Source organism: Triturus cristatus, chromosome 2_2 (genome assembly GCF_964204655.1).
Source record: "Triturus cristatus chromosome 2_2, aTriCri1.1, whole genome shotgun sequence".
Lineage (NCBI taxonomy): Eukaryota > Metazoa > Chordata > Amphibia > Caudata > Salamandridae > Triturus > Triturus cristatus.
In genome coordinates this window covers 462,669,755-462,691,302 of record NC_140582.1, presented here as the reverse complement: position 1 = coordinate 462,691,302, position 21,548 = coordinate 462,669,755, and the positions used below count along the sequence as shown (strand labels likewise).

Below are 21,548 nucleotides of genomic sequence, written 5' to 3'. Positions count from 1 at the left end.
TTGGTGGATTAGTTTACTGCATGGGTGGCTGGCAGAAGCCACATGTAAGCTTGGCTCGTCATGGGAGTGAGGTTCCAAGAGGATCTCGAGCTTTTCCAGAGCCAGGCTCAAGCATTCAGTGGCTCTCACACCTCTACCGTGTAGACCCATAGGTTGGTTCTGTTTGGAGAACCTTGAACTGACTTGGAGAGTGCCCATCAGGAGCATGTCCCTTTACTAATTTCACTCTGGTTGCAGCAAGTGAGAGTTGTCTGGTATATGTACTATGAGGCCTGGGTGAATGTATGAATTTGGCAGCCATAATTTAACTATTTCCGAATTGTTTTGTGTAAAATTTCTCAAAAGTTGTCAGTATACAATTTCTTGTACTTTTTTGCACACAGGAGGCTCATTTGTGCAAAAAATGCCTCACCGGTGGGCACGTTCTGATTACACCAATCTCATGCCGATATCTTTAAAGACTTTTTATGCAAAGTGCGCTCTCGTGTGAAAAAAGAAATCGGTGTGATACCTGCAAACCACTTTTTTTAAAAGTGCAGTTTCACAAAATTAATGATTTAATTTCATTACATTTTGCAATGAAATGGCACAATTTTTCACACTCATCGTTATTACTATAAGTTCCTCTTTTGTATGTAACAATATTTCCTTGATAGCTGTACGATTTGTATTAGTGACAGCAGTACTCCCAAATTCCTCTGGCCCCACGAAAAGCCCATTAATATTAGTCACAAACTGAAGCTACATTCAGGGGCAGCCCGCAGCCAGTGGCGTAAGGAAACTTGAGGGGCCTCCTTCCTGACTTAGTGCAGGACCCTGGCCTAAGAGATCCAGACTGAGGGGACCCACTGGATCGCAGGGACCCCGCACTGCAGCGGTTGCGGGGGCCTTTGTTACGCCCTTGACCTCGGGCAGTACTGCTTTGGTATCTTTTGCAAAGGTGAGAAATCTGTGATTAGATTTATCCATTAGAAGAAAAAGTTACTTCACTTTGGTAATGCTCTTTCTGGTTGATACTCTATCTGACTGCAGATTTCTCACTGCCCTCCCACCTCCTTATTCTGTGGGTTGATTGCCGTTTCAATCTAAAATCATTTAAATCTAGGGCTCTGCACACTGGTATCAACTGACTTGTGGGGCTTTGTTTCGTAGGGCGTGGATAGAGACAAGAAAGGAACTGATGTCCGTGCGCAATGATGGCGCTTATATGCGTCTCTGTTTTGCACGTCCTTGGCGGAACAAAGTCAGCATGGAGCTGGACAGTGCCACCTGCCTGTGTATAGTAGCAATGTATCTTCCAGATCCTGTCTGATGCCTTGGGATATTCTTAAAGTGAGAAATCTGCCGTTAGATAAGGCATCCACCAGAAAAAAACATTACAGAAGGTAAGTAACGTGCTCTTCTTGTCTATCCTGCACTAAGTTCCTGACTTTCCTGTCCCATTAGATCCCATATGAGCCACCAGAAAGTTTTTAATAGGTTATTCTGGATTATTGGGTGAGAAATTGCCTGCAATTATTAGAGAACTCATCTAGGTAGTCTTGGAATTTGTTTACTGTTTGTTCACATATGCGCAGTACCAACTGTGGAGTACTTAAATGTATTTTAAAAAACATTAGTTTTGCCTCCCTGAAGTATTTGCCATTGTTTTCCATTAGTTTTGCACAGTCTGCATCTCTTCTGAAACAGCTATCACAATTATCCTTCCTTCAAAACTGCCATAAATACAGTGTAATAGTTGTATGTCTTGCCAACAGGATGATTCTGAAAGTGGTATTTACATGCACAGTTCATTGTTTGAAGTCTGTTGATACAAATCATATGATCTGTGAGTGAGCCCTGCTTGCTTCCAGTGGTACCAGTATATGCTAGGTTGTCCATTTCAAATACCTATAATGTGCTACACAGGTGCGAAATTGTCAAGCAAGGGGTCCCCCCCATTTCTCTATTGACACATTTCTATACTGCTTGTGTGGCTGGGATCTTTGAATTGGGATTTATGGTTGGAGGTCATTTGTGCAAGGATAGAGTGGTCAGACAAACCGGTCATTAAATGCTGTTCATTCTAGTAGTACCCAGACAGGAGGATGTTCAGTATGTGGCAATAGGTACACCTATTCATGTATCACATGTGCAGTGTTTTGCGCATGGGTCCCTGTACAAAATATTTTATGTTTTGTCTAGCTGGGTCAGGATTGGGGGTTATTTAAAAGGGCAGAGGATTTGCAAAATATAATTATATTGGGAATTGATTATCATTTTGACTACCTGTATTTTGCGGAACAATGAGATTTCTAATCGGGTCCATCATATCCTATCTTTTCATGTTTTGGACATTAAGGGGTTGCAGTGTCTTCCACAATCTGCTTAAGGCCTTTGTAAAGTATGCAAGGCCCTTTGGATCCCAGCATATATCATGATGTCCTAGGCTGTCTTTTGTGGTGATTCAGGACACTGGCTGAGCTTTGCACTTACTCCTATTAATTTTATAGCCTGAAAATGCCAAAATGGTGTTGGTTGTGGAAATTAGGGCTTGCGGTGTCATTTCTCCTGGCCAGGGATTTTCATGAGTATAATGTCTAAGTACAGAAATAATTACACTTGAGAGCGTCACGTGTCTATACCTTTAATTTGAGGCGTTGGTGGAATGCTGCTGACAGAGGTTCTAAACGACACAAGGAAGAAGAGTGAGGAAAGAGGCCAGCCCTGTTTTGTTTCGAATGAAGTGGAAAATGTGTCTGAACTAAGGCCTCCACAGTTGACTTGTTCTACAGTTTTAGATCAACGCCATCCGACTTTAGAGATAGTCTTGTCCCAGACTATCTAATTCCACAGTCCTGAAAATATAGCTCAATTCAACACAGTAAAATGCCTTTTCGGCATCCAGAGAAGACTGCCAGGGCTTCTGTTGGGCTATTGTGCATTTCCCAGAGTAGATGGAAAAATGATCGCATTTTGTTTCATATGAATGATCTGGTACAAATCCTAATTATGTACTAAACATTGGATCACTTTATGTAATCTTGTCACAAATGTCTTGACCAGAATTTCGACATGTTATGTAATGTGAATTTGTTGAGCACGGCTAATTACCCGTAAGGGGGTCCAGACACTGAGTAGGGGAAACCTGCGGGATGGAGGAAGAGATCATGGCTTTTTCATCTGCAAGAGCCATGTATTGAGGTTCCTTCAGAAGTCCATGAGGGAGGTTCTGAGGTGTTTCAGGAGGTCATACCAGGTCTTGGATGCGAGGTATGAGAAGGAGTGCCCTCCGTTTCTGGTCTTCTTGATGCGAGAGAGGTGTGACTCTTGCCTGGGACGCAGATCAAAGGTGTCTGGTGGGTTGGTAGAAGTTGAGGTAAGCTGGATCGGTGTTTTGGAGAGCTTTGTAGCCGTAGTTGAGTAGCTTGAACTTACATCTTTCCTGGACTGGGAGCCAGTGGAGATTATTGGGGTGTGGAGAGATGTGGTTATTTTGCATGATGTTCAGGATGAGTCTGACGGCAGCTTTGTGGGTGGTTTGGAGTCAGCAAATGACATGAGCTGGGATTCCAATGTAGAGGGTGTTTCCTTAATCAAATCTACTTGTTATAAGAGCCTAGTTGACCGTTCGTCTGGTGTTCAGTGGAATGAACTTGAAAATCTTGCATAGCATTCGAAGGATGTGGAAACATCATGAGGAGAAGGAGTTGATCTGTCTGATTATGGAGCAGTTGGTGTCCAGGATGATCCAGTGGTTCTTGGCATGGTCCACAGAGGTAGGTGGGGGGGGGCACGTTTTGATTGCCACCTAGAGGCGTCCCAGAGGAGTTGTTACCAAAGATTAGGACTTTGGTTTTGTCGGTGTTGTGCTAGAGGCAGTTGTTGGTAATCCATCAGTGACATTGCTCATGCAGGTGGTGAAGTATACTTATGTGGTGTTGGTTGAATCGGTAAGAGAGAGGATGAGCTGTGTGTCTTCGATGTAGGATACTATGTTGATGCTGTGGGCTCTGACGATATCCGCGAGGGTCCCAAGCCTTCTGTTCAGTGACGTGGTGGACTATACCAAAAGCTGCAGATATGTCGAGGAGAATGAGTGCTGCTGTTTCTCCTCGGTCAAGGACGATTCTGATGCCATAAGGCTGTCTCAGCACAGTGGTTGGTGGGAAAGCGTAATTGAGAGGTGTCTAGGAGCTGATGGAGTTCTAGGTGGTGTGGAAGTTGGATATTTATGGCTTTCTCCATGACTTTAGTTGGAAGAGGCAGGAGCGAGATGGGTCTATAGCTGCTGATGGAACTGGGTTCTGCTTTTGGTTTCTTTAATAGTACGTTGATTTCTGCATTTTTCCAGGAAGACTGGAAGGTGGTGGTGTTTATGGAGATGTTGATGAGAGCAGTGAGCGTGGGGGAGATGATGGTTCTTCCAAGGTTGTATATGAAGTGGGGCCATGGGTCTGAGGGGGGCTCCTGAGTTTATGGTATTCATCAGGGTGGTGGTTTCTTCGTTTGAGAGGGGCTTCCAGTTGCTTAGCTGCTGTTTGCTGATGAAGGAGGTGTCTGGCTTGTCAGGGGAGTTCATGTCTGTCTAGTGTGGGTCAAATGAGTTGTAGATATTGGCAGTCTTCTGTTTGAAGAAGTTTGAGTGGTTCTTGCAGAGTGCTTGGGATGGGATGATGTCATTGGCAGCTGCAGGACTGAAAAACTCCTTGACGATGATGAATAGTTAATTTTCCATTGTTGGATCTGGCTTAGACTCTGAAAGTTAGGGTCTTTTTCTTTGCATCTTGTAGTTGGTGGTAGAGGATGAAGGTGTTTTTTTAATGTGGATCTTGCAGTAGGGTTTTTGTTGATTCTCCATTTTCTCTCAAGTTGTTTGCTGTTTGCTTGGACTCCCTGAGTTTGTTTGTGAACCATATGAGTGATTCTTTGTATTTGTTTGTCTTGTTTCTGATGGGAGTGGTTGGTGCAGACGGTGATCCATTTATTGAAGAGCTTTGTGTCGACATCCGGTTCCTGGTGTGTTTGGTGGATGTTCCTGTAGGCTCTTGGTCCAGTTTTCTTTGGACATTTTGCGCTAGTGTCTTGATTGTGCTTTGGGTATCTGAAAGAAGCACATAGTGATAGATTCCTTACCTTAGAATTATCCCCAGGCGTCAGACTGGATCCGGATAGTTTTCGTCAGCAGTAACCCTGTGCATCGGAATGTGGCGTCGTGCGGCTCCGCGTCCGTCGTTGGCGTCGTGGTCGTCGAGATGACGTCACGACAGCTACTTAGACGCCGCCCTCGCGAGCTGACGTCAGTTCTTTCTTTTTCCACGCCAGCAAGCGCAGATCCAGAGAGAGCGGTACACCCAGTCATTTTTTTAATTAGTTTTTCGAGGCTTTTTGTCGAGTTGGTCGACTCCTGGTGCCGTAGGCATGCCCGGCTTAAAGTCTTGCGGAAACTGTCATCGTATGATGTCGGTGACGGACCCTCACCGCATGTGTCTGTACTGCCTGGGCGCAACCACGACCCCAAGTCGTGCCCCGACTGCCGGGCCATGGCGCCGAAGACTTTGCGGAAGCGGTCCCGAAAGTTGCTTGAAGTCCGGCAGTCTGCTCCGCGCTGCTCAAGGTCCTGGTCCCGTGGGAGGTTGAGGGACCGGTCGCAGAGCCTTCACCATTGTTCATCTGGATCGAAGTCTTCGCACTCGGTGTCAGGCAAGACGAACCATCACAAGAAGTCGAAGAAGCGTCATCGCTCACTGACTTCCCCTTGCCCGTCACGTGGCTGAGGGTGCGGCTGGTGCCTACCCCCGCTGCTCCGGCGGAGCCTACGGTGTTGCCGCCTACCCGGCCTTCCCCGGTCCGTCGAAGACTCCAGCCCAGCTGCAGGAATTTCTGGCAGCCATGGCCCGCCTTTTTGGGCTGTCGAGCCCCGCTGGCACGCCTTCGGGCCCCGTGGACCCGACTGGGGGTCCTCGCCCTGTACTGTCGGTGGCTCCGGCATCGCTTTCGGCGCCACAGAGCCCCCAAAGATCTGGGCCTGGATCCCGGTCGATGTCGGTTGACCTTGTGACACCTCCACCGACGTCGACCTCACCGGCACCACCTCCAACGTCGCCCGTGGCACCGGGCGATGTTGTCCCCTGTCTCCGCTCCGATGTGGACAAGGAGCCAGTATGACGTCGCTCGATGCCGATTCCAACGCCGATAGGGGATTTCTATTCCTATGTCCAGCCTTCTTATTTTAGGCCTGTACATCAGCCTTCCGAGGAAGGGGAGGACTGGGAGGGGTATATAATCTATTAGGACCATCTGAAATGCTCTGTCACCAATATCACCGAACTGAAGGATGCAGAAACTCTCCGCTTTAAACTTAAATTAGACAACTGCACCACGCTCGCAGGGGCTCTCGTGAACAGGCCCCGGGATCAGTGGGAACGTTTTAAGATACCCTGGGAGCAAGCCTAAGCTCCCTTGTGGTACGATACTCAAACTTTTCAATCCTAGGTGATTTTAATCTTCATCTCGAAGCTGTCGACACTCCCAATACAAACAATTTCAGAGCAATCATAAACACTGGGATTAATACAACAGACACAGGGGTCCACACACCAGGCAGGTCATACCCTTGACGGGATATGCACTAATGCCGCTAATCTAATTGTTGCCCCTCCAGTCACAATAACTTGGTCAGGCCATAAGTTAATTTCCTTCAAATTCATCTATGACAATGTTCAAACGAAAAATAATTCCAGCAAATCAGGCCCCACACGAAAATGGAATAGCATGCTCTCTAACCCCAATTTACAGAGCATGGCAGAAACCACCAGACCTACCCTCCCCGGAAATCCGGAGACTGACAATAACCTATTCAATGAATGGATGCTGTCAATGGTCAGTACTCTAACCCCTCTAAAGAAAAACACCAGTAACAAAAAATCAGCCCCTTGGTTTACCCCTGATCTGAAAACCTTGAAAGGACTTTGCAGACAAGCGGAAAAACAATGGAGGAAAAACTATGAGGTTGAAGATATGAAGCTTTTCAAATCAGCACTCAGAGCATACCAACCACAAATTAGAATAGAGAAAAAAATGCACTATGCTAATCTGATAAACAGGGCAGATGACAATCAGAAAACTATTTTTAATATTGTGAAATCCTTCACTAACCCTAAAAACCTAGACCATGAAATCCCTCCTTCACAGGACCTATGCGATGACATTGCTGAGTTTTTCGACAAAAAAATTAAAGACCTAAAGAAAGATTTTACCAGCATATCGCCCCAGTCCAACAAAGCCCAAGCGGTAGGAACAGAAAAGGACCTCACATGTTTTAAATAAATAAATCTAGAACAGTCCAGGCAGGCCATCTTTTCCTGTAAGTCAGGCTCACCTTTCGACCATTGCCCACCGAAAATTCTACATGCATTGGTAGACACAGTAAATTCCGTCATCAATTAGGTCATTAATGCCACCTTCAGGCTAGCAAAAAATCCCTGACATCTGGAAAATTGCTGCTGTAAAGCCACATCAAAAAAAGAAACTTCCCGACCCCACTACTCTTTCCTACCTCAGACCCATCTCACTACTGCCATGCCTTAGTAAAATTGCGGAGAAACTAGTGAATGCCCAACTTGATGACTTCCTGCAAAAAAAACAATACCCTGCATCCCAAGCAATCAGGTTTCAGACCAGGCCATTCAACGGAATCAGTGCTACTCCATACCACCGACACCCTAAAGTTTGCCTTGGATCAGGGTATGGAGGCAATACTGATTCTGTTGGACCTATCGGGGGCGTTCAACACTGTCTCTCATGATATCCTGGGAGACAGATTGGAACAAAGCGGAATTGAAAACAAGGCTCTGGCCTGGATTACATCTTTCCTAGATAAAAGACTTCAGATTGTATCATTGGGTAGTTACAAATCAGGAGAGAAGTGGTTGTCATCAGGGGTCCCCCAGGGCTCATCCCTGAGCCCTACCCTGTTTAACCTTTACATGACACCACTTCTCTCTCTGATAGCTACTCTCGATATCAAGTCGATTCCATACGCTGACTACACCCAGCTGATCCTCACTCTTGACAAAAACTCCACAGTAGTAGAAGAGAAGTTCCTTCACTGTCTCACGGCAGTAATGAATTGGATGAAACTAAATCACCTTAAATGTAATAGCTCCAAAACAGAAATTATGCTGTTTGGAAAGTCCAATGAATTTAGACCCTACCAATGGTGGCCCTCGGACTCTGATGCCCTACCCACAACAGCTGATACAGTCAAAAACCTAGGAATAAAATTTGACCCCACACTATCTTTTCACAAGCAAACACTTGCCATTGCAGACTTGTGTTTCCAAACCATAAAAATCCTTCGAAAGTTTTTTGACCTTCTCCCGCTGCCTGCCAGGAAGACTGTGACAGTGGCCCTAATTCTATCTCGCTTGGACTACTGCAACAGTCTCTGTAGGAACAAAAAAGATGGTTGTGAAAAGGTTACAGGTGGTCCAGAATTCTGCAGCGAGATTGGTATTCAAGCTCCCTAGGGACTCTCCCTCAGCTGCGGCACTCAAAGCGCTTCACTGGCTACTGGTCCACAAAAGGATTCTCTTTAAAATCTTGACCATTACTTACAAAGCCATAAGCGAAACTGGACCAGAATATCCAACATCAAGCCATGTAACACCAAACGCATTTTGCGGTCCACATCCGAAAACCTGCTAACTGTCCCCAATTTCAAATTGAAAACACGGGGGGGGAAGACTATGGCGGTACTAGGGACAAAAGCCTGGAATGCCCTACCCACTCAGCTGAGGCACACACAAACGGAACTCACCTTTAGGAGGCTCCTCAAAACAGACCACCTAGCGCTATCTCTGATTTAAAGGTTCTCTCTCAGCCACCCTTTCCTCTCTAAACATCACCAGATGCCCCTTTTCTTTCCGCTAAGCGCCAAGATGCTCCTTGGAGTGAACGTCGCGCTATACAAAAACTCTTTCATTCATTCATTCAGGGGTCCGAGGACCCTCTCGCAGCTCAGTGCGAGTATGACCCGAACTGGGCAGAGGAGCTCAGGGATGCCAGTGATCTTGACACCTCTCCTGACCCTGGCATGCTAACTCCTACAGTGGCTACGGAGGAGGGTGCCAGTTACGCAGTGGTGTTGCGTAGGGCGGCCGAGGCTCTTCACCTCCAACTCCCTACTGTGGCCGTCAGGACTAACCTCCTGACAGAAGTGATTCAGCCGGCGGCTACCTCTGTGGAGCCACTGCTGCCTTTTAATGAGGCACTTTCTGACGTTCTTTTGGGCACCTGGTCCAGGCCCAACACAGGGGCTCCTGTGGATAGGAACGTGGCCCAACGTCATCACCCGGCCCCAGGCGACCCCCTTTTCCTCTCCCAACACCCCACCCCTGAGAGCTTGGTTGTCCAAGTCTCCACGTCCCAAAGCGCCTTCCCTACCGCACCCCCGGATAGGAAATCCAAGAGACTGGAACAGTTTGGGAAGAAGATTTTGTCTTTCGCCAGTTCAGGGCTGCAGTCTGTGAACACCGCATGCCTCTTGGGCTGTTATTTCCACTCTGTGTGGGATACGGTGGCGAAAGTGCTGCCTCAGTGTCTGGAGGAGGCCCGGACAGTGCTCGCTCAGGCTATTGCTGAAGGGAGAGATACAGCCAAGTTCACAATTCGATGTGGCCTTGACACCGCCGACTCGCTGGGCAGAGCGATTTCCACAACAGTGGCGCTCCGTCGCCATTCCTGGCTGAGGACTACTGGCTTCTCAGGGGATGTCCAAAACACTCTCATGGACATGCCCTTTGATGGCATTCGCCTTTTTGGCAACAAGGCGGATAGTGCGTTGGAGTGTTTTAAGGACTCACAGGCTACGACCAAGTCCTTGGGCCTTTTGGCCACTCGCCCTCCTGCCACTCGCCCTCCTCTGCCTTCTGCCTTTCGCTCCTTTCGTGGCCACGGAAGGGGCGCCCCAACATGTTCGCTTCTGAGCCACAGGCCTGCGCAGCAACAGTCCCAGCGTGGCCGCGGACGTGGGACCCGCCAAGGTGGGTCAGGGTGCCAGCGGGCAGGTCAGTCCACCTCCACCCCGGCCACCACTGCCTCCAAAGCTTCCAACACCGTTTTTTCAGGCCCATCATACGCCAGTGGGCGGCAGGATTCGCCATCACCTCCCCCACTGGCGCACCATTACTACGGACAGGTGGGTTTTACAAATAGTCCGAAGGGGCGACTCCCTCCCCTTCGAGACTACCCCTCCAGCCGTGCCACCCCAGTGCCACCGCATGTCGGGGGATCACTTGGCACTTCTTCAACAGGAAGTTGTGGACTTCTTGGCCAAGGGGGCCATCGAGTGCGTTCCTGCGCCAGAAGTAGGTCGTAGTTGTTATTCCCACTACTTTCTGGTGCCGAAGAAGGACAAGGGCCTGCGTCCTATCTTAGACCTCTGGAACGTCGATGGCTTCTTCCAGAAGGGGAAGTTCAAGATGTTAACTCTGGCTCTGGTCTTGTTTGCCCTCGACCCTGGAGACTGGATGGTAGCGTTGGATCTGCAGGACGCATATTTCCATATTCCCGTTGCCGGCCCACCGGCGTTACCTGCGGTTTACGGTAGGCCGTGAGCACTTTCAGTAACCGTGCTCCCCTTTGGCCTTACCAGCGCCTCTCGGGTGTTCACGAAAGTGATGGCGGTGGTCGTAGCTCATCTGCGCAGATCAGGGGTTCCTGGCTTCCCCTATCTCGACAACTGGCTATTGAAGGCAGGATCACCCCAGACAGTTGTCTCCCACCTCCAGACTACGGCCGACCTTCGGCACATTGATGGAGAACCCCAGCAAATACAGAAGTCGCACCTGATTCCCTCTCAGAAGCTCCTCTTCATCGGAGCGGTTCTGGATACGATGCTCTTTCGGGTCTAGCCTCCCGAACAAGGAGTCCAGGATATTCAGGCTCTGATTCTGTTCTTACCGCCTCTATCCTGGGTTTCGGTCAGGCTGACCCTGAGGCTGCTGAACCTCATGACCTCCTGCATCCTGATGGTGACAATGCCAGATGGCACATGCAGGCTCTGCAGTGGGACCTGAAGTTCCAGTGGGCACAACATATGGGGAATCTCTCTGATATGATCTAGACCTCGAAGGGAACTGCAAAGGACCTTCAGTGGTGGCTAACAAACTGTGATAGGATCAGAGGCATACTCCTCTCCCTTCCCCAACCAGATTTCAAAATAGTGACAGATGTGCCACTCCTGGGTTGGGCGGCCTCCTTGGAGAGGTGGAATCGGAGGATGCTGGTCTCCAGCTGAATCCAGACTCCACATCAACATGCTGTAGCTCAGTGCAATCCAACTGTCATTAAAATACTTTCTATCCTCGATCAAGGGAAGGTTAGTACAGGTGTTCACGGACATCACCACTGCCATGTGGTACTGCAACAAACAGGGCAGGGTAGGGGTTCTTGACTTCTGTCAAGAGGCCCTGCATTTCTTGACATGGCTGGAATAGCAGGGCTTCTCCCTAGTGGTTTAACACCTGGCACGTTCTCTGAATGCCAGAGCGGATAAGCTCAGTCGTCGATACCTAGTGGATCACAAATGGCGTCTCCACCCGGAAGTAGCACAAGGTCTCTTTCAGCACTGGAGAGAGCCTTGGTTAGATTTCTTTGCCTCTGCCGAGAACACGCAATGTCAGCAGTTTTGCGCGCAGGAGTTTCCAAGGCGGCTCTTAGTCAGAGACGCATTTAGTCTCGACTGGAGTTCAGGCCAGCTCTACACCTTTCCACCCATACCACTACTGCCCAGAGTTCTCCAGAAGATCAGGAACAACCGGGCTCCAGATGGGGCACGGAGAGTCTGGTATCCTGAGCTTCTGAACATGAGTGTCGATCCTTCGATCAGGCTGCCCCTTTGGGAGGATCTTCTGTCATAGCAGCAGGGAAGGGTCCTGCAACCGAATCTGTCAACTCTCCGCCTTCTTGCGTAGAGATTGAGCGGTGGCAGTAGATAGCTTTCGACCTTCCTCCTGAAGTCTGCAATGTTATTCTGGCAGACAGGCTTCCCTCCACCAAGACAGTATACGCCTGCTGTTGGATGCGATTTGTCTCATATTGTGCAGAAATGTTAATTGACCCACTTTCTGATATTTTTCTTTTTATTCTTATCCTTGCCCAGCAGGGCTCTGCTTTGGGCACTTTGAAAGGTTATCTTTCTGCTCTGCTATCTTGAGGCTGCCTGACCAACCCTCTTTATTTAAGTCCCCTATTGTAAATAGATTTTTAAAAGGCTTTGTACATATCTTCCCCCCTTCTCCTTTTATTATCCCTCAGTGGGGCCTTTATTTGGTCCTCACATTCTTGACGTGTGCTCCTTTCGAGCCTCTTCACAATTGTTCTCTCCGGCTGCTCACCATCAAGAGAGCCTTTCTGGTTGCAAATTACATCTGCCCTGAAGGTGAGTGAGATGAAGGTTTTATCTTTCCAGCCTCCATTCTTCTCTGTTTATCCGGACAAACTAGTGCTTCACACTAGGCCCTCTTTCCTGCCAAAAGTGGTGACACCATTTATTTGAGCCAATCTGTCACCTTTCCCACCTTCTATGCTCCTCCACATCCCTCTAAGGAAGAGGAGCAACTCCACGTATGGATCCAAAAAGAGCGTTGTCATTCTACTTTGACCAAACTTGAGAATTCTTGGTGGACGGCCAACTCTTCGTGGGATATGTTGGTGCGAAGAAAGGTCGTGCCACCTACCAGCACAGGGGTACTGCTCCTGAAAAATCTTCCAGATCCAGTCTGGCACCTAGGGAAATTCAAAGGTAAGGCATCTACGGCTAATGTGTTACAAATGTACCCAGGGACTGGATGTTAAATGCGACTAGTGTACTTTAGCACCTATTGCACCATCCACTGCAGAGGCAGTGCAGTATACTGACTGTAGCAGCGTAAGCACTACAATTCGACCTGCCAAAATAAACCTTTTTTAAAATGTCAATACCTCACTTTTAAGTCAAAGATATGTAGGCCTTCTAGCCCACAATTGATGGCGAATGGTATATGAAAGTAGGACACAGTAGAAATGTAATGTTCACATATCCTTACCGTCACTAGCACCCAAAAGCTATTTTTCATTGTGGCAGGGCTAGTGGTCCTATGTAGAAAACCAGAGTACAGATTAAAATCCTAATACTGTATCTCAGGAATGGGACAAGATGGAAAGAGGAAGTAAAGGAGTCATTCCCATCTACTAACTAGTGCCAAGCAAAAAATGCCAGGCACCTCCAACTTCAGAACACTGCTGGACCTGAGGAAGAAGAGAAGAGGACTGCTGTCAGTGACTTGAGAGAGGCCCTGAAGGGCTCACATCAATGGACAATGCCTTTCCCCACCGGATTTTGTTCGAAAGCACTGTCCATAAACTTCCATATCTGTACTATGGCTGGTCTGGCTGCCAACAGTAGGTGCAAAATTAGCTTCCCCATTGAAGAGGTGAAGTGTAAGTTATTTTCTCCTGGGTCTTCCAATAATAACGCTTGAGGCAATAGGGAAATTCCTGTTATGGACCTGATGTGTGACAAAACCTTGTTCAAATACATTTGGGTGTGGATGCAAGGCCACCATGCACGAAGCAATGTGCTTCCCTCTCTGCAACCTTTCCAATAAGTGTTCGGGCCCCCCAAACATTGCGTCTAATCGTGTGGGGGAAGGAGAGTACTATCTGGTCTAGAGTTTATAGGTATTCTTTCTTTCCTGTGAGCGTATGGAGGATTTGAGAACCCTCTTGCACACAAAATGCAGCTTTTTCTTGTACTGATGGCTTATTTGGTTTGCAATTCATGTCTAAAGCTGGAAGAATCTGGGCTGCTTGAATGTGGGCGCTTATGTTTGGAAATCCCAAGCCCCCATCTCCTGTAACGCAGATTAGTGTGGCTTCTCTGTATCCTTTTTTAAAAATTTCTGAATATTTCATTAAGAAAATCGGGGATCTGTCTATTGTTTAAGTAAAATCAGTGAAGTAATTTTCGAAAGAAAAAAAAAATTTGACCGTGTATATTTATTGACACTCCTTTCATTTGTATCTCATGGTTGCTAAATGGAGCTGTTTGGAAAGGATTTTTTCCCCTCTTTTAATTTCCCTTTAGTTTTCTCAACAATTCACTTTTTTTTCAGTGTAGGCTTTTTCGGTATGGGCTGGGGTTTTTCAGGCATGTTGGTATATGTTACTTTAAAACTGTGTCTGTAACTCATTGCAGGGCATGAGGCTCATACAGACTAAAGCCATTCAAAGTGCAGACCACCTTGAAATATTGATGCTCCGACACAGTTTTTTACTTACTCGTCACTGCTCTTTAATGTATTTAACATAAGTGACTAATACTGTGGACAGTGGTATTTTGCTGGCTGACCATTGAAGGTCTAATTGTGTCTTTCTCAAAGGACAAATAGAATATGTAGCCTAAATAACAGGAAGCCCACTTCAAAAAGTTACAAGGTGTACAGGCTAGAACCTGCTTTATATCTTATGAAGATCAGGGTTATTTGCCCCTAAATAATTTCCTTTCCCCAGCCCACCGAACCTTTGTACAGCTCCATGTAGCTCCATACAGTTCCATGCAGTGATGACACTGGTTGTTTCCTGCAGCCTCCGCTATGGCCAAAGTATAACCTCACGAGTTGAATGCTGGCAAGCCAGATATAGCTGTCAAACACACCAACAGAGACTCAATAACAAAACGTATTGGGAGCATACAGGACTGATGGGAAGTGCACAAGATGCATCTTTGTTCATGCACTGGTCGCTTCCATTGTAGGCTCCATTGTAGAGTGAGTTGGTCCCACCCCCCACCATCTTTTTTTTTTCTCAACCGATTTGATGATTGAAATTACATTCTACAAAAATATTTTAGTGTTTTCTCTCCTTTCCTATTATTAAAAAATGTTGAAGGGTATCTGTAAGGTTCAAGTAAATATTCTAAGGTAAGTTAACCATGACTGAGAATAATTGGAGGTTCATATCTTGTACTCTCAATTTCTTCTTTTGCTAAATGAGAAAAAAAGCACGTAGTCCATTATGATAGTAGGTGCTGCTATGTTGTGCAGCTGATCATCATGAAGCAGGTTCCTTTGCAGTAAAGTTTGTGTGATGTAAGTACCATTACAAATGTAAAAATACAAACAGCTTCATTATAACTCACAAAATTCTAATACATTTTTTTTTAAAACAGACATTTAAACCTCCTGAGCACAGCTACTCCTGCTGTTGGTGCTTGGCTTGTTCCAGTTGATCAGATGAAGTCTTCCTTAAATAAATTGGAGACAGAAGGCACTTTAAGAATTTGTGCTGTCATGGGCTGCATTATGACTGAAGCCTTGGAGGTCAGTGAACAACAGATACTCAGGCTAAATGAGCCTATTGTATTTAGCATGAAGTGATGCGTTCCCTGTGTTGTACTTCCGCACAATATTTGTTAGCAATGGTGTGGTAAGGAAAGTTAGAATTTTTCAATTACACAAATTGTCTGTTATGTGCAATTTTTCATCCTGATAGCTGCTATAAACAATGTCTTCGTGTATTGAAAAACAGTTTTGTACATAGATCTAAATATTATCAATTTATTTTTCTTAATATTTCTGCCTATAGGGCCCCGTCTGAAAAAATCACTTTGTGAAAAGCACCCTCCTTTATGGGAAGGGCGAGGGAGAAAAAGCAGGTGTAAACAGACAGGCTTGAGTGCTCGTAGTTAGATATAATCTTTATAATATTGATCATTCATTGGGTTTTAGGACACCTGCATGAGCACTAATCTCTAAGAAATCCTAATATCCATAATTCTTTCTACAGTACAATTCATTTCACTTCTTTGTTTTTGACCCTTTCACCTCTACCTGTGTGACTCGTCACTTTTGCTTTGTTTTACTAGCTGTTTTGGAAGGAGGAAGAAGTTGCCAACAACCTAAATCAGTCTAGAAATGCTGCTGAGACTCCCATAAGTAATGGCATGTGCATAAATCCTCAACTAAAAACGCAGCAAGTCAATTCAGTGGCTCCATGTGTGGCCTAATATCATAGAGATTGCACTAACGTGCAGGACAACATATCTGCTTCATTTTATTGAAAAAGCACATATAAAGACTTATGGGAAAAAATACCTTCTTTAATAATAATTTGTTTTGGCCTGTGCATGATAAATAATAATTTTCAGTTTTGGCCTATTTAGTTGTCAGATCTTATTGAGTACCAAGGTAACCTTTTGACTGTTATTGACTAGTCGGCGTAGACAAACTCCTTCGAAACAAAAAATCTGAGAAATAATTTACCAAAATCTTTCTCAAATTAGCATTGTAAGAGGGACGAAGTACTTATGCACACTTAAGGTGGGATTTGTAGAAACACAGGCATGCTTGCATTGTTTCCTGGCTGTAGGGCCTACCACTGTTGAATTTGAAAGCTTAACGGACAGCTGATAATCCAGCTGGAATTTTTTTAGCTCTGTGTGTGTTTTATTTTACTGAATGCACTAAATCTGTTTGTGTATATTTTTCTTTCAGAATAAAAGTCTTCACTTTCCTTTGAGAAGTAAATACAACAGGCTGACTAAACAGGCTCGCTTCCTCCAGGAAAACCCGTCCTGCTTGCTTTGTAATCTGCTGCATCACTACTTGCACCAAGCCAATTACTCCATTATTGAAGATGCTACCATGGTGAGTTACTGACCCTTTTATCTGTGAGCCCACTATTTGAAAATAGAAGAGTTGGATGATATTTTCACATGGGTTTGTTTTTCGTCTTTATAGTGAAATTCACCATGCCTTGGTTTAGTGCACTGTTAACAACTCTTTGTGTTTTATTAGCGCTTTGCTAAATGTTTAGGCTGTTCATCCATTCATTTCCCGATTCAGAATGGAGATATTTTGCAGACGCTTTGCCATCTACGCACTAACCTTTGACTCCAAATAATTGGCGTTCCTCGCCGGTAATCTTAATTTTTTCTATGCAACAGAGTTGGTCGCAGGGATTGTAAGAACTATCTTTATTTTCTCCTTTTTTCACAGTTTTGGTCTGTTACTTACTGTAAATGATAAATACTTGGGGCAAACCCAGTAAGGATTGAAAATACCAGTAGTCCATTTACGACTCTAATACTGATGTATGTAATATTTGGATCCTCCTACTCTGGAGCCTAGATAGCCTATCAGAACATACCTGCCAAAGCCTTCACGGGACCAGAAGCACAGAGGTTCACAAAGGACGACAGTTGATGAGACAAATTTGTGGTTTGATACAGCACCCACCAAGTTGACCCACTGCGAGCGAAGTCATCTGAAGCTTTATTGTTTGCTTTCTTTCTAACAAGGACTTGTTTTGGGCACTATTAAAGGCTAATTGTATACTCATTTGGCTCTTTTGTGGTTGCCGGATTATCCTTCTCTAGTTAACTTAGCTGTTGTGGTGAGACTTTTGAAAGGTTTAAAGCATTTGTTTCCAGAAAAGCCCTTTGTGGTGCAACTGTGGGAGTCTCTTTCTGTTGACCCAAGTTATTCAACAATCTTTCCAGATAAGTTGGTGTTGAGTACCCAAGCTTTTTTTTCCGCCGAAAGTTCTGATGCTATTTCATGTCAGACAGGCTATTACCTTCCCAGCATTTTTTGCTCCATCTCATCCATCTTAAGAGGAAAAGAGCCTCCATCGTTTGAACCAAAATAGGGCACTAAGTTTTACATAGATTGCACCAAAGAACATAGGTGGCCGATCAGCTCTCTGTGGGGTTTTCCAGGGCAAAGATGGGCAAGGTAGTGCAAACGCGTACCATCTCCCAATGGATGTTTCTCTGCATCAAGATCTTCTACACACCTTCTATGAAACAGCCCTCAGAAGTCTTACTGACTTGTTCGATTAGAGCTAGGGCGACTGCCATACTTTGGCGCATGGTGTGCCTGTCCTGGACATTTTTCGGACAGTTAAGTGGGCATCCATACATGCGTTCACAAAGCACTGCTAACTCTGCAGTCAGGTCCATCAAGAGGATCCCAGTTCACAGACCTCCTGGGGAGGTACTGCTATGGTATCTATTGACAAAGTGTGGAATCTGTGGTTAGAAGTATCCATCAGAAGAAAAAGTTTTGTGTCATGAGTAGCTGTATATTCACATGCTGTTCATATTCCTGTCATCAAGTGTTAGACTTGGATGTGTTCAACTTCTTTTTCTTCAAAGAAGTTTTTCGATTCATGAGGTATAATGCCTCCTCCTATGACTGGTAATGTACATGGGCATCAATTTCATTGTTACTTATTACTCTATCTAACCACAGATTCCTTACAGACCCTCCCACCTACCTGTTCTGTGAACAGTACTCTTATTTCTATCTAAAAAGGTCTCAGTTTAGAGATCCTCACACTGGCTATGCAAATCTGCTGATTGGCTGTGCATCTGAGGGCACGGACAGCTTAAGATTTACCTGACAGCGCGCATGGGTGGTGCTTACATGGGGCTCCATTCTTCACTTCCTCAGCAGAGCAACGTTGGCGTGGAGCTGCACGACTTCACCTACTGGCACTAGGAGTACTACTTTAAGGATTCCAGATTCTGTTTGGCGCCTGGTGAATATTTACAAGTTGAGCAATCTGCGGTTAGATGAAGTATCCACAAGAAAGATAATTACTGAACGTAAGTAACTCATTCTTTTTTAGCATGCAGAGGCATTTCACCTTAATACATCAGATTATATGATTACATTTAGACGTAATTTTTAAATAACAGTTTTTAAACATGAGCCTAGAAATATTCATTTTCCTCCCCAGCCCTGACGACAATACCATTAGTGAACTAAGAGGCAAGTCAGTTGTCATCTGTACCCAGTATATGGCCTAGATTATTTTATTAAATGGAGCAACATTGTAATTTGGTTAAAATAATACACACGGTTTTAGTAAAGCATACATCCTTAGCTCACGTATTTGAAGTTGTTCTCGTATTTTCGTTTGTAAATACTCTTTCTTAGTTTTGTAAAAACACAGTAACAGAAGAAGAGGCAATCCTACGTGACAAGCTATTAGCAGTAATAGAACAGAGATGTATACATGCAGAGTGATCTTTGACAACAGCTGATATATATTGTGCTCAGGTGTATAGTGCAACTGCTTTAGAAGTTTACTTCGCTCAACAGCGAAGTGTTGTCCCTGGTGATCTGTCCAATATAGGAATGCCCAGTCGAAAACTAGGGACAAACTGAGGGTAGGTGGGGGGGGTATGCGGTGGCGGGTGTGACAAGGTGCGATACTATCTGTGCGAAGAGAGGCGTTGGGTGTGGGAGCATGAGGCAGGTCTTCACGTACACAGTGAGTGTAGGCTGTGTGGCATGGACTTGGGCCTCTGGGCCTTGTGGAGGGTAATCCTCTGTGGGGTGGAAGAGCTAGTTGTCTCATGGGGGTTGATCGTCATTGCTGGGAACCTTGCAGAAGTGTAGCAACAAGGCTGTCCATTGTGGGGAGATAGGTAGTCGACGTATTTGTCAAACAGCTTCATTTTGGAAGGCATCCTTCTCCGCAGCGTCCCATTTGAACATCGCCCCTCTTCATGCCTCCACTGGAGGTGTCGTGGGTGAGCACCAGTGCATTGTGAGTGTGTGTGTGCGCTTGACGAGAAGCAGGGTGAGAGCAATGAATTGTGTCTGTACCTTATGCTGCTTTCTGTGTGTACCTTATGCTGCTTTCTGTGTTTGAATATCCCCAGGGAGCAAGCTTCCCATGTCTCTCTGCCTGGTAGTCCCGTGAACCCCGCAGCGTGTCATGTATTGTACGACGCCAGTAGGTCTGGGGTCTGACATCGGGGGCAGGAGATCCACACCTCTGAGAAGGAAGGGGCAGCTGGAATGGGGTTATGTACGCCCTGTGTAGAACAAAAAAGTGTATATTCTTGAAGCGCGAGTTGCGGGAGACCTTCTTTGGGAACTTCAGTGTTTGCCCCACTCTTTGTCATGTAGTACTCTACCAAATTAGTCCTCCCATTTTTTTGTAGTGCGGCGAGGAGAGTGGTGAATACATCTCCGATGGCTTTGAACAGCCGTAAGATCAGGTGCCTCCACGATCCCATGGTTAATATGGTCTGGAGCACTGGGTGCACCTCCGGCTTACCCCTGACAGATCTCTACGGGTGCGGAATGTGTGCGCTAGTTGTCTGTGTAGGATAAACTGCCCCAGCAGAATGCCACTTTTGTCTGCCAGCTGGTCGAAGGGAAGAAGCTGTGCCACAGGTGAAGAGGTCGCCCACTGTGCACCGTGAGGAGCGAACAGCCTATCCAGGCCCGCAGTGCCCCTGCAGTGTAGTATTCCCATCCCCGGGATAGGCCGACTAGGGGCAAACTTGACGTGTAGAGTGGGGTCTCCCAAAATGCACTGCACCCCTCTCCACAAGGCACAGAAAACTCCCACGCCACGAATACCGTATGCTTCTCTTAAACTGCCGATCCCTCCCCAAACACAGGCTGGAAATATCCCTTTTACTAGAAGAACGTAAGCCAGACGCACTGTTTCTCACAGAAACATGGTTAACGTCTGACTCTGACCCCGATGTGGTTGCCGCCCTTCCCGCGGCTACCAAATAACTCGTCAAGATCGCCCAGATGGCAGAGGGGGAGGACTTGCAATTATAGTAAAAGATCAATATCGCTGCCGGCCCATAACGGAAAACATTCCAGACTGTGAAAACTTAGCTTTTGCGCTGGAGTTTTCCCCCAACCACTGTCTCTCGGGCACCTTGATATACCGCCCACCCGGCCCTCCAAAACTCTTTCACAGCAGTCTTCCAGCAACGATAGCACCCCGTATCTGCGCTGCTGCCAACTTCGTCGTGATAGGCGACCTCAATCTACACTTTGACTCTCCAGCAGATGTAACGGCCACTATCTTAACTGACGACCTGGCCGCACTACAACTCAGTCAACGAGTGAACACTCCCACCCACACAAAGGGACACCTGTTGGACCCAGTGTTCAGCAATTGCGCAGAACTTTTAACCGACCCCCCTCTTCCCCTCCCATGGACCGATCACTCCTTGGTGCCCTTCACCTGGTTCACTGAGAAACCCATTCCCACCACCCCCTCGATTAGATACGCGAGATCGTGGGCGCGGATACAAGTAGACCATTGGACAAGTAAACTAGTGGAAAACCCTCCCTTAAATAATGAAGACCCTTGTCTGGCAAACGAGGAATACGAAAACTGGATTCTGCACTCTCTTGAGACCATTCTCCCTCTCAAGAAATCCTTGGCTAAACGTCCCCTTAAAACAGCCCCATGGTATACGGAAGCCCTTAGAGATAAAAAACGACACTGCCGGAAAGCAGAAAGAAAATGGCGTGCGACCTACGCTACGGAAGACAAAACCCGATATCGGGAAGAAATAAAAACTTACAAAGAGCAGATAAAAACTGCCCAAACAGAATACTTCTCGAACAAAATCCTTAATTCAACCTCCAAATCTAGGGAAATCTTCCAAACTCTGCAGTCCCTGATTAAACCTCCCCCCCCAGTGTTCACGAGGAGAAATCAACCGACCAATGTAACGACCTAGCTGAATTCTT

At 46.2% G+C, this 21,548-nt stretch overlaps 1 protein-coding gene across 12 annotated transcripts in view; it reads left to right on the top strand.

The window, feature by feature from the left end:
* Positions 1-21,548, top strand: part of BLTP1 (bridge-like lipid transfer protein family member 1) — a 1,988,102-nt gene that overhangs the window by 780,737 nt on the left and 1,185,817 nt on the right. For all 12 annotated transcript variants that reach the window (XM_085641559.1, XM_085641555.1, XM_085641564.1 and 9 more), the window contains 2 exons: positions 15,194-15,344; positions 16,518-16,670. In XM_085641559.1, the coding sequence (XP_085497685.1) occupies positions 15,194-15,344; positions 16,518-16,670 (304 nt within the window). The remainder of the gene's footprint in view (positions 1-15,193; positions 15,345-16,517; positions 16,671-21,548) is intronic.